The sequence below is a fragment of the Muscardinus avellanarius genome (genome assembly GCF_963383645.1).
Source record: "Muscardinus avellanarius genome assembly, chromosome: 9".
Taxonomy (NCBI): Eukaryota; Metazoa; Chordata; class Mammalia; order Rodentia; family Gliridae; genus Muscardinus; species Muscardinus avellanarius.
Window position 1 is genome coordinate 102599774 of NC_137795.1, and position 13817 is coordinate 102613590.

The window sequence follows — 13817 nt, forward strand, 5'->3', positions numbered from 1 at the left end:
CTTGGGGAGGGCCTCACTCAGTAGCTGTGGCTGGCTGGGAACTTGCGATCCTCTTAATCTCAGTCTTCTAAGAATGGCATTTCCAAGCATGTGCCAGCATACCCGATGGATGCTCACTTTTTAAAAATGTCCCAATTTATTTAAAAAATTAAATCCATACAAAACATTCAAAGCAACCAACATAAAAAAAAAAAAAATTCCTGGGAATTCCCACGCAGAGCAGTCCCCCTCTTGCACGATCCCTGTGCCTTGCCGGCACAAACTGTGTGCTCCCTACACGCTGGTCTCGGACACCTGAGCCCTGATTTTCTCTTCCCAGACCCGCCAGGAAGGTGTTAATATTCGATGTGGACATGCCGCAAAGAGCTAAAGCTGATGAGGAGGTCACTCTGAAACTTGCCCTTAAAACTGAATTAAATGAATGTATGGTGGTAAGTAGTGGCCCGGGGGGGTGATCTCAAACAAATTAGACTTCTTAACTGTCAAAACAATTGAACCACTCTCTCACTTTCACATGGCTCAAAATACTTAATAAATCATCCTGTTCTGTCCTTAGCTGCCTGAGCCTTGAGTCAACTAGAGGAGCTTGGGGAGATGACTATCCCCATTTTATGGATGAAGAAACCCTGGTCTACAGAGATATAGGAAGGATATGAAAGGGAGAAAAAAAGGAATAGGGAATGAGAAGAAGGAAAAAGAAAAAACAAGCCTAAGGGCCAATGGAGAGATGATAGCAATTTTTCCAAGATCCTGAGCACTATTGATTTGGGTTGGAGGCTTGGCAGGGAGGACGGAGAATTTGCAGTGCTCCATGGATCAAACTGCAATCTTATGCAATTGGTTGAAGCAGATGGGGAGAAGGAGGTGTGGTGCCTTCCCTCCAGGAAGCCCTTGAGCCCAGCCTGCTTTTCTCTCCCCCTTCCTCTGCTCTTTTGCTAAAAACCACAAAATGGTGACTCTTGTTCCAGATCTGTCCCCAACCCACAAGGAGTGAGTGCATAGGCCTCCCTCTTTTTCTGGTTCTTCATAGGAAGCCCAAACTGTGATGGAGCAGAAGTTGTCAAATCACGATCTGCCTAAAACTCACTTAGCACCTTTGTCAAAGGTCAAACTAACTTTTCAGACCTGGAAAGAGACCAGGGTTTCTAGTTTTCTAATACATTCTGAAGGCTTGTTGAAGCTACATTGTCAGGATCATGTTTGAAGCAGCTTACGGTCAGAGGAGCACATCATTCAGAATTTCCCTAAAGCATGTGTTGTTGCTTTTTTTAAATTCAAGTGAGATTTAAGTACAATGATTAAATAAGAAACAATATCAGTAGCCGGGCATGGTGGCACATGCTTGTAATCCCCCTGCTTGGGAAGCAGAGACAGGAGGATTGCACTAGTTCGAAGCCAGCCTCGCTGGCTTAAGAGACCCTGTTTCCAAATAAAAATATAAAATTGATCTGGGAGTGTAGCCTGGAGGTAGAAGGGTTTCCAGGAACCCCAGTACCACCCCAGTACCACCAAAGAAAGAAAGAAAGAAAGAAAGAAAGAAAGAAAGAAAGAAAGAAAGAAAGGAGGGAGGGAGGGAGGGAGGGAGGGAGGGAGGGAGGGAGGGAGGGAGGAAGGAAGGAAGGAAGGAAGGAAACAATATCAGTAACAAGAAGATGACTTTTCATTAAGATACTTTTCATTAAGAAGATGACTTTTCATTAAGATACGTTCCAAAAATACCCCTACATCTTCACATGTAAGAGACAGATTAATGATCACAGAACATAGAATACTCAAGCTGCTTTGACAAATTTTGGTTTGCAATCCACAAACCTGAACCACATAAACTAATTTGGGATGAGAGAGAAGCTGACTCACAGTTTTTCCATTTTGTATTTTGATTCTTATAACCACAGATGAAAATGGGGGATATGTTCACACAGTGTACACATAAGATATTTTTTACTGAAGTAGTAAGTAGTTATAGATAATAAAAGTCTGTTTCTACCCTTGAAGAATGTATATATGTAATAAAGTGTGTTTAAGTTAACAAAATGATGTTATATTATGATCAATAAGCTAATGTTTTATTTATTTATTTATTTATTTATTTAATTATTTATTTATTTATTTATTTATTTATTTATTTATTTATTGGTGGTACTGGGGTTCCTGGAAGCCCTTCTACCTCCGGGCTACACTCCCAGACCTATTTTATAAATATTTTTTATTTGGAAACAGGCTCTCTTAAACCAGTGGGACCAGCTTCGAACCTGTGAGATCCTCCTGTCTCCGCCTCCCAAGCGCAGGGATTACAAGCGTGTGCTATCACAACAGGCTAGGATAATGCTTTTTCAAAAATTGATTGGAAAATAAAGCTGAATAACAATTTTATAAGTAAAAGGACGGATTTTACTTTGTAAGTAGAAGGAGGACATGGAAATGCCATAGAGGGAGTGATTTTGCAAGCAAGAAAGATGTCATGTAAAAGAGAACTTGTTACTTTTATCCAACCAATTTTTATTTCTAGCTGTCAATGTATAATTATAATTGTATAATTATATAAATATCTTTATATTTTAAACTCTAACATAAATTTAATTTACTTATATAGTTTATCGGTTAAGTTCTCTTTATCAATCAACTAAAGTTTTGTGGTGTTTTGTTTTTGGTTTTGTTATTCTGGTACTGAATAATTGAATCCAGGTGACTTTTTGCATCTAAGCAAAACCTCTAGCCATTTTGAAACACTGTCTTGCTAAATTGCTGATGGTCTTACTAAGTTGCCGAGCCTGGTATTGAATCTAGGATCCTCTTATCATAGCCCTCCCAAGTACTAGGATTACAGTTATGCATCACAAAGTCTAACCAACTACAGTATTTTTAAAAATGGTTGATTGATAGATACTTGGTTTTAGTTGATACATATTTCTCATAATCTATCAACTATAGAATTTTTAAAACATAATTTTGAATAAAGTGGGGTCTTGGGCCCATATTCATCTACTTTAGAATTAAAGCAGAATGAATTATACCGACAATTATTAATTTGAATATAAATACCATCATAATTGATTAAGGTTCAGGAAAAACTATGGTGAGCCACAATGCTTAAGTATTTTTGTTTAGAGACCATTTTGTGAATAAAGTCTAGGAAACACTTATTAGAAAATTGCTTTTCAATTCATAAAGTGTTTTGGCTCACATAGGACAACTACCACATTGAATAAAAATAAGATTATATAAAACAAAGTCATGATATACTAATGTGTGTTTATCAATGTGTTCGCTGGACAAGCAATAGATGTAAAATACATGTGACTTAAATTTTACTTGAGACCGACGTTATCTGTTATGGCTCCTCTTGCTCAGCTAGAATAAGAAGTATACTAAAATATGCTGGTTTAATGGAGTACAAGATGATAGAGGCATACATGCACACATCACTTATTTAGCCTTTCCCCAATTCCCACCCCATGCTCTCCCCACCGTCTCCTTCTCATGTTTGGCTTAGTGATTAAAAACAATGCACTCATAAAAAAAAAATTATTGAAACTTGCCGGGCGTGGTGGCACACGCTTGTAATCCCCGCGCTTGGAAGGCGGAGACAGGAGGATCGCGCAGGCTCGAAGCCAGCCGCGCGCGCTGGCTTAGGAGACCCTGTTTCCAAATAAAAATGTAAAAATAGGTCTGGGAGTGTAGCCCGGAGGTAGAAGTGCTTCCAGGAACCCCAGTACCACCAAAAAAAAAAAAAATTATTGAAACTAAAAGAAATCAAAATTTATGCCCAAAAGAGCCCTACTTGGGTTAATTTGTATTCACCTAATATTGGAAATAAAGGATTCATTTGTTTTAGGCAGTAAAATAATTTTGTATTTTGGGAGAAAATTTTGCTGGTCTTTGACAACATTTGTGCCATGCTAGATATTCACTGAGCTCTAACTTTTCATTTCTTTTTTTAAATTTAATTTTAGTTTTTATTGGTGCAATATATTCATACATCATAATGGTATAAAGAAAATACTTTTGTAGACATACATGCACACATCGCCCAGTTAGCCCCTACCCGATCCCCACCCCGTTCCCTCCCCATCCCTCCTTCCCATGCTTGGCTTAGTGGTTGACATCTAGTTTTATAGCAATTTATCCAATATTAACGATGATAATCTCACAAAACAGTTTCATTTGTCTGATACCAAGCTTTTTTTTTCATTTCTATTATACAAGTGCTGAAAATTCTGAGGATATTTTGTTGCAGATATTTTTAAAAAGGTAGAAAAGGAGACTTCTCTAAATATCAGAACTCTCCAAGGTATTCATGGAAGCAATACAGTGTAGCAAAGAAATGCTGGAATTTACTGTTTAGGGCTTAGGATTATTCATTGAGAAGTGCAAAGTATATAAACAATTCAGGGATGTCCTCAAATCTGTTCCTGTAGCCCCACTAATAGCTATCTTCTGTCCAGGGAGGTGTGTTGTGCAGACAATGTTCGAGAATTTGGAATCTGTAAAGTAGAATGAACATTTTGTTTCTTCTTATCAAAAAGTAATTGTACAGCCGGGCATGGTGGTGCACACTTGTAATCCTAGTATTTGTGAGGCTGGGACTGGAGGATCATGGTTCGTGGACAGCCTCAGCTACTGAGTGAGGCCCTCCACAACTTAGTGAGACCCAGTTTCAAAGTAAAGAATAAAAAATAGGGTAAGGGGTGTAGCTTGGAGGCCAATTCTTTCATCACTGAAAGAATGCTGAATTTCGTTTACAGGTTAGAAAAATGAAGATGCAATTTTGTTTTCCATCTGAGTTCATAGATTTCCCAAATTCTACCCACCTATCCCTCTGGGTTGAGAGATCTTAGGATAAAGACTGCACGTGAACACTAACTTCACAGTGAAAGTGAAACACACCAAAGTCTGAGTTCTTACATTGCAAAGCGTACCCAAGTTAAAAATAATAAACAAAGAAAGAAGAAAGGAAGGAAGGAAGGGAGAGAGCGAAGAAGAAAGGAAGGAGAGAGAGAGGGAGGGAGAGAGGGAGGGAAAGAGGAAGGAAGGAAGGAAGGAAGGAAGGAAGGAAGGAAGGAAGGAAGGAAGGAAGGAAGGGAGGGAGGAAGGAAGGAAAAAAGAAAGTCACCATCAAGCTGGATTGCTTCTCTGAGAGACAGGATTGAGAGGTGGCAGCTTCCATGTCACAATGGAAGCAAGAGAAATGTCTTCCTCCAAGGTCTCAGCTGGAGAAGGCAGCACCTACTCACTTGCTGACAGTAAGGTCTGGCCCCATTCTGTGCTCCAGCATCACCAGGCTGCCATCTCACACAGTCACAGTTGTAAAATTTTGTGCAGGTCAATTCACCAAAGCCCCAGGTGTCAACTAAGGCAAGCTCACTCTGTGGATGAATAGCCAACCCAGGATGAGCTTTCCTTGCCCTGTGGGGTCATTTTTATCTTTCCATCTCCCCCATCCTTTGCCCCAAATCTCATGCCTAGCCTCCTCAGACAAGCGAACCTCACATGACCAGCCCTTGAAATAAAACTACAAAGGTAGTTTCTTCTGCTTCTTGCCCACCCATGGCTTCTCCCTCTCCTGTCTTTCTTCCCCCTTCTTATTCCCCAGACTAACTCTGAGTTTTCTCTCTCCATCAGGTTAAAGCTTATCTTATAAGCAACAGAAAAATTTCTGGTTCCTTCAACTATAAATATACTCGGTGCCTATGTAAAGATTCTCCATTAACCTTCTACTGGGACTTTGAAACCAACAGTAAGTACAGGAATTGTCCAAGAAAGGAAATATACTGTGGTGAGGGAATCCCAGAAAATGAAAGGGGAATGTCTGCATGGAGGAGTGAGGAACAGGGACCCTAGGGAGTTGATTGGGAGTCCATGGGGACAGGAGACACTTGATAAGAAAACTAAAATGCAAAATAAATTTTCATTGATTTGGGGAACATGAGGCCCTGTAGGCAGGTGTCTGACCATAGCAGAAAGAGAACCAGAGTGTCGGAAAATAATCTATCCTCATCTCTTCTAGGAACAACAACAATTGGAATAGTGGTGGACATTACCAAGGACACAGGTATCTGCCCTGATGATTTGGCAGTGACACCCAACACAGCAAACCGATACCATACTATTAGGACCCTACAAATAGATCAATAGAAGTCTCAGTGTCTGTCAACACCCATTTGGTGTCCTCTAAGTAATCTTGGCTGGGGTATCTGGTGTAGTCTGTAAAATAAACTTCACATGTGCTTCTTTGTGTTCTGTTGTGCTTCCCTCTAAAATCCACCCTGACAGCTGGGCATGGTGGTACATGCCTGCAATCTATGTATTCAGACATCCGAGACAGGAGAACTATAGGTTTGAGGACTGCTTCAGTAACTTAGAAAGATCTTCAGTAATTTAGGGACACCCTGTTTCAAAATAAAACATATAAAAGGCAGGGATGATGATGTCACTGAGACATAGAATGCCCCAAAGTTCAATCCCCAGGAGCAAACAACAGCAACAAAAAATTTAGCCTATCAATCTCTAGCATATATTAAATTTGTAGAACATTAGTCTTTCATCAAAGCTTTATGGGTTCTCACTATCCCACACCCTTTGGCATTAAAAATTTGAGTTGGTAAGAGAAGAGCCAACTCAAGTGAAAAAAAGAGAGTATCCTCAATTGTTCGATCAAATTAAAGGCAGAACAGGGCAGGAAGCCAGGTCTCCCTACCACGTGGCCTTTCTCCATCCCATGGCCCTCTAGGAGATGTGCCATCATGTTCCTGAGATGGGAGTTGTTCTGCATGCAGTGAAGCCAGGGACAGAATCTGCACTGCACACACAGAATCCTTGAGATGGACCACAGCATTCTACTCTATTCTGTTGCTATTTTCAATCAGTAACAAACAAGATACTGTGACCCTCAGGAACCCTGGGCTCCTTTACAGCTCTGCTCAAGGAGCTGAGACATAGCAAAGGAAGCTGTAAAGTAACAGAGGAAGACCTGAGGTCTTCAAAACAGAGGGCCATCAAGTGCTTCCTGATAGAGTGGGACATGAGCAAGGATCTGGGGCACAGAGAGACAGAGAACATTCTGACCAATGGAAGAGCTGGAACCAATGGTCCAAAGTGTGAAATGGTTGCATGTACTGGGCAGGTGAGCACACTGGCATTGCGTGGGGTTGAGTGGAAGCAGGAGGGCTAGAGAGGATAGTGCAGAGGGGACAGGAGCAGAAGAGGCTGGGTGCATCTGGAGAATAAAGGGGGACCATATCCTCCGAGGCCATGGTTCCAAATGGGTGTGAGAATCCAGGGCAGAGAGATTGGACCATAGGAAAATACCATCCAGTGCCGTTGATCATATACATAGTATATATAATAAAAGATGTGCAGAATATTGTTATACACGCTTAATCACATGCCTATTAAAAGCAAAAGGATGTATTATTTATTCCCTGGGTAAATATTTGACAAGTACCTATCTTAGGATGCCATCACCTGCTCTGTGTGTTTGGTTTTACAGAACTGGATCAGGAATTTTCCTCCTGATTTTATTAGGCTTCAATTCCATGTTGGACATGAAAAATAAACCAAAAAATGTTACTTTTGCCCTCATGTATGGGCAAACTGAGATGAAGGAAAGTGAGTAACTTTTACATAACAGCAAGTGGCACAAACAAAATGTAAACTGGACAGACACTAGAGACCATGCTTCTGATTTCTACGCTGCACACACACTCCTGAACAGCTTCACTGGGTGCCCTCTGAAGACCTCCACCACATAGCATTTGTTCACATTGTTTCCAGCTGCACCTACTGCAGTTCTTTGTCCTCTGCTACACACTGAATTCTGGATTGTCTAGTTCTGTACAATAGAAATATGTTAAAGTATGTTTTAAGTTGCATGTATAGTTTTTCTTTTTTCTTTTTTTTTTGTTTTCTTTTTTTCTTTTTTTAATGTGGAACATATTGAAAATGGCATACATGTTAGGATAAGCAGCCCAGTTATGCCAAAGATGGCGCCTCTCCGGCTTCTCTTCTGGATTGTGCTGACTACCTCATAGCCAGCCAAAGGGGGCCACGGGATGCCCAACAACTAGTCCCCTGATAACACACTCACTAGGGTATGAGCCACCCAATCATTAAATGGCCCGTACTTCATGCAATCTTCCGCTGTGAGCAGAAGCCCCCTCCTTTTCAAAAAATCCCCAGCTGCCTGATATAAAAGGGAGCTGGGCTGTCTTAATAAAGCTTTTGCTTGCTTGCTTGCTTGCTTATCTCCAACGGCTGGCCTTGGGTTTTTTCTGCGCTGGACTTCCACTTTCAATACATTCAGACTGTATGTCGTGCCCTCTCCCCCCGTGCTTCCTGTTCCCCCCTCCCAACAATGAGTGTCCAGGTTAACCATGCTACATTCATACTTTTACACATATTTGGATGTATCTCCTCCATTACCCAACCTCAGCCTTCTTCCACTCCTATCCTTCCATTCGAGCTTTGCTGAGGTTTCCCCTCCATTATCTGGAATTCCTCTGGTATTCCGAATACTCCCTAGTTTGGGCATATTAAAGAAAACATATATTCCTTCTCATTCTGTGCTTGGCTGATCTCACTTAACATAATGTTCTCCAGTTCTCTCCATCTTCTTGCAAATGACCTGATTTTGTTCTTCTTTATAGCTGATTAGAATTACTTTGTGTGTATTTCCCATAATTTTGCAATCCATTCATTTGTTGATGGAGACCTAGGCTGGTTCCATATTTTGGCGATTATGAATTGTGCTGCTATGAACATGGGTATGCATAGGTTACTGTAGTTCTCTGATTTCCACAGGGTTGACCCGTTTGGAAAAATACCCAGGAGTGGTATAGTCTGATCATATGGTGCATATATTCCCAGTTTTCTAAGGAATCTCCACACTGATCTCCAAAGAACCTGAACTAGTTTGCACTCCCACCAACAGTGTAAGAGTTCCTATTTCCCGACATCCTCCTCAGCATTCGTTGCTATTTGACTTCTTTATGCTTGCCACTCCGATTGGGATTAGATGGAATATCAGCATAGTTTTTATTTGCATCTCCCTGATGGCTAATGATGTTGAACATCTTTTCATGTATCTACTGGCCATTTGTATCTCTTATTTTGTGAAGTGTCTATCCAATTCAGTTGCTTATTTCTTGATTGGGTTGTTTGTTTTACTAGTGCAGAGTCTTTTGAGCTTTTGTATATTCTGGATATTAGCCCCCTATCAGAGTGGTGGCTGGTAAAGATCTTCTCCCATTCTGTAGACTTTCTCTTTAGGTTCTTGATGGCTTTCTTTGATGAGAAGAAACTTTTGTGTTTAATGTCATCCCACTTGTTAATTCTTGCTTTAATTTTCTGTGCTTTGGAGATCCTGTTGAGAAAGTTACTGCTTGTGCCTATATGTTGGAGTGTTGAGTCTATGCACTTCTCTAATAACTTCACAGTCTCTGGTCTAATTTCTAAGTCTTTGATCCATCTCAAGTTGATTCCTGTGCATGGTGAGAGGTAAGGATTTAGTTCCATCTTTCTACAAATGGATAGCCAGTTCTCCCAGCACCATTTGTTGAAAAGGCTGTCTTTTCTCCAGCTTATTACGTTGGCCCCTTTGCCAAAGATCAATTGACTATAGGTATGTGGGTTTGTTTCTGTATCTTCTGTTCTGATCCACTCATCAGTATGCCTGTTGTTATGCCAGTACCATGCTGTTTTTACTACTATTGCTCTATTGAATAATTTAAAGTCAGGGATTGTGATGCCTCCTGTCTGGTTTTTACTGATGAGGATTACTTTGGCTATTCTGGGTCTTTTATTTCTCCATATAAAATTCATGACTAATTTTTTTAGGTCTATGAAGAATGTCATTGGTATTTTGATAGGAGTTGCATTTAATCTGTAGATCACTTTTGGCAGAATGGCCATTTTGATGATATTTATTCTGCCTATCCATGAGCAAGGGATACCTTTCCATCATTTGAGATCTTCTTCGATTTCTTTAATAATTTATAGTTTTCATTGTAGAGTTTTTACATCTTTGGTTAGCTTTATTCCTAGGTATTTTATTGGTTGTTTGTTTTACTAGTGCAGAGTCTTTTAAGCTTTTGTATATTCTGGATATTAGTCCTTTATAAGAGTGGTGGCTGGTAAAGATCTTCTCCCATTCTGTAGTTTGAGGACTACAGAAGTGGTCCTCACATCCTAAACCACCTATTTCAGAAAGCAGTCCTGCTGTGGTGGTCCCAAATACCTGATGACCACAACTAAAGGAAGAGTATTTTCTCAAAGTTCTGAGAATTTCACAGGTTTCAGTTCATGTTAGGATGTTAGGCCTGGTGAAATATTTGGAGCTCAGGGCATGGTGAGAGGGAGAGGGAGAGGGAGAGGGAGAGGGAGAGGGAGAGGGAGAGGGAGAGGGAGAGGGAGAGAGAGAACGAACCATCTGGCTGTGACATCTGTCACCCCATTGATTGCCAAGATTGAAATAGGTGGTTTGCACTTAAAACACACCTAATCAGACTAGCCTACTCCCTAGGACTCAGTGGCTACATGGGTCTGGTTGCTACCAGATTAGTGCTGGTATTAAACACTTCTGCCATCATGGAAAGTGTTTTTGGCCACAACTCACAGAATAAAAAAGCACACATACTTTGCAATCACCACTACCATTATACTACTCACCTGAGACTATTGAAAACATGATAGAATCTTTTGGAAAATAGCTTTTCTGCTGATACTTGCTGCTAATCATCTATCTTTATACTCCTTCAGCAAATTGACTGTTGTTGTTGTTGTTGTTGTTGTTGTTGTTGTTAGCAATTTCTGTAACTGATATTCCTTAATACTTAGCTGAAGCATTGTTTTAAGACTCAGAGGCAATTTAGGGCCTGCTTTATACTTCTGGAAATTCTATGAAGGAAGTGATCAGAACTGTCAAGGTTGAGAGATTTACTGGAGGGTGTGGTTTGGATGATGGCAAATGTTCAGCAGACACAAATGTAAATCTAGGGAGCTTCTATAAAATCATTTGGGCCCATCAGTATACTTTCTAGGTGATCATGGTGTGAGGGTGGAAGAGGTTGCTCAGTAACTGAAAGATAACCTAATTTATCCCAGCTTGAAGAATGTCAGTCTTCTAACACTCAGAGAAAGAGGCATAAGGTTTTCCATAAAGCCACAATACCTGGAGTTTCCGTGACATGCTTCACAAACCAAGACAATTAGGTTCAAAAGGAATGAAAGTAGATTTATATGGAGAGGAAACTACCTTATAGTCTACCAGGAAAGAGTAATGACAGAATCTTGACCTATCCCCTTATTCTAATCCCCTCTCAGAGTGTCAGAAGTCAGGGAGGAAATTGGGAAACTTCTGGATTTTCTTACACAACTGCAGGTGTCTGTGTCTGTGTATCCAAAAAAAAAAAGATAAAAGAAAAAGAAAAGTTTGTCAGAGAGTCAGAACAGGTAATTTTTTCCTTCTCTGGTATGTGGGCAGCACAGAGGACTTTGTTACAACTTGAAAGCATTTTCAGAAGATACCTGAGATCACCATTGACACTTGGGAAAATTATGTCTACCATATCATCACAAATATGATTCTGTTTTTCAGTCTTTACACAAGTATGAGGATGGATCAATTGATTTCTCTGTATCCAGTGCCAGTCAAGCCCCAAGGGGCTCACTCACAGTGAATTAGACCTCATGGCATATGTGTTATTCTCAAGCTCTTCTCTTTTCTTTTCTTTTCTTTTTTCATTTCTTTTCTCTTATTTATTTTGTGTGTGTGTGTGTGTGTGTGTGTGTGTGTGTGTGTGTGTGGAACTGGGGATGGAACCCAGGCTACACTCCCAGATCTATTTTATATTTATTTAAAGACAGGGTCTCACTAAGTTGATGAGAACCTCACTAAATAGCTGACTCTGGCTTCAAACCTGCCTAATCTCAAGTACTAGGATTCATAGCTTACTTCATCTTTAGCAGTTTCTCAACAGGTAACTAACATCTGTAGCTTAAGTGCTTTCTCTTTTTGACCCAATAAGAGACTGTCTTTCTCTGAAAAGCAAAGTTGAGGGAGAATTTTGCATTTTCTTCCAGTTGTTCAAGATGTATTTACTTTCCCAGTCACCATTGCCAAGCCAAAATATTTTTATTATTTTAGAAGAAAATGTAAGTCCTTAAAATGATCCTTAACATAATAGGTGTTCACTATACATTCTATTTCATTTTGTGAATTAATTAAGATTTACAAATAGCACGGGGTAGAAGGTTAGATTTTGTAAGGAAAAAGTGGTTGTGCAGAGCTGACTTCAGCCTGCTTTATCCTATGGCCCCAACACCCCTTGACCAGACATTATCCACTTCAGGGGAAAGTTTACTGAGTGGACGGGGCCTGAAAACTCTATAAGAGAAATCAGTTGTTAAAAGGCTTTTCTATGATAAAATGTGTTTACACTTGTTGGGGGCAACATGAAATAGAATTTGGAGTTTGGGAGCCCTGGAATCAAACCCACTGAGTGGTTTGGAAGAAAAACAATACCAATATAACAATATAGGGAAAGAAACAAAAGTGAATTATAAATTTTACTAAGAGTAAAAACTGTGATTCCATCCATTCAAGAGATAAAAATGATAGGAATAAAAAAATAATGTGAAATAAATAAAAGGCTACCAATGTTTTATGAATAGATTCATAATAAGAGATACTTATTAAAACTTTCACTCCAGGGTAAATGGTCAAGGCCCAGATAAACAAATCCACAGGAAACTTCTGGAGGCCTTTATACAGAATTAATTACTATCACTGTCTCTGTGTGTGTGTGTGTGTGTGTGTGTGTGTGTGTGTGTGTGTGTAAAGTGAAGGGTGAAGGAATTAAGGGATAAATAGTTTTTATTAATCAAGTTACACCTTTCAGTAGATTATTCAATACATTTGTATTGTGTCAAAATAAAATGACCTCTACAAAGAATAAAAATAAATTATAGAAATAAAAAATATGCCTAAGATTGAAAAAAGGTATGGAATTAGTGAAAGTAAAGGTAGATTAAGAAAAAACTCACACTCAATTACAGAGAAAAGGAAGCAAAATAATAAAAGAAAATAGTATTAGAAACATATGGAACATGAGGCAGAGTAGAATATTTGTAAGAACTGTTTCAGAAAATGATGACTGGCAAAGAGTAAGATTTGAAGGTTTAATAGTGTAAAGTCTTCCAAACCTGAAAAAAAGGCAATAAACTATACATGCAAACAAAAAGGGAACTAGAAATTGAAGCAAAATAAATGCAAACAATAAAAGTACATCTATACATCTAGGTGATTTCATACAAAACACCCCCCATGCCACTCCTGAGTGGCATTGGGCTGTAACTGTCTTCTGTATTTCTATCTTTTAATAAACTCGTTTAAATCTTCAGCAAGAGTCCAGGCTATTGCACATTTATCCTTAGCTCAGCACAAGAACCCACAGATTTGTTTTGTTTGAGGGAAATTTCTTCCATGGGGCTATAGGGATCCCTGGAAACAGTTCCCCCAAATGGTACCATTCATCTTTAACTGCAACATCTTATTAAACCATAACATCTTCTCAAACTGTAACATCTTTGGCGCCCATGCAGGGCTATCTTTGGAGCCAAAGGCAGCTTCATTTGACAGTGGCTCAACTACCACTGCACCCCAAAAGGTATGTACCTTCCTGGAGCGATAAGGAGTTCCCCCAGAATGACCGTTAATCTTCCAGCATCTGGGAGGCAATTCAGGTTCTTGCCACCCCCCAAGCCAAGGAACTAGCTCCCGGTTGAATCCCCTCCAGGAAAAAATCCTTTAAATAGTGTAG

The 13817-nt window shown here is 39.7% G+C and overlaps 1 protein-coding gene across 1 annotated transcript; it reads left to right on the top strand.

Annotated features, from left to right (window-relative positions):
- Nucleotides 1-353: 353 nt before the first annotated feature.
- On the top strand, nt 354-6135 carry PIP (prolactin induced protein; the record flags this gene model as incomplete). Its single annotated transcript, XM_080701265.1, has 3 exons — nt 354-431; nt 5623-5737; nt 6008-6135. The coding sequence occupies 3 exons, from the start codon at nt 354-356 to the stop codon at nt 6133-6135; spliced, it is 321 nt and encodes a 106-aa protein (XP_080557391.1).
- Between the last annotated feature and the right edge of the window lie 7682 nt (nt 6136-13817).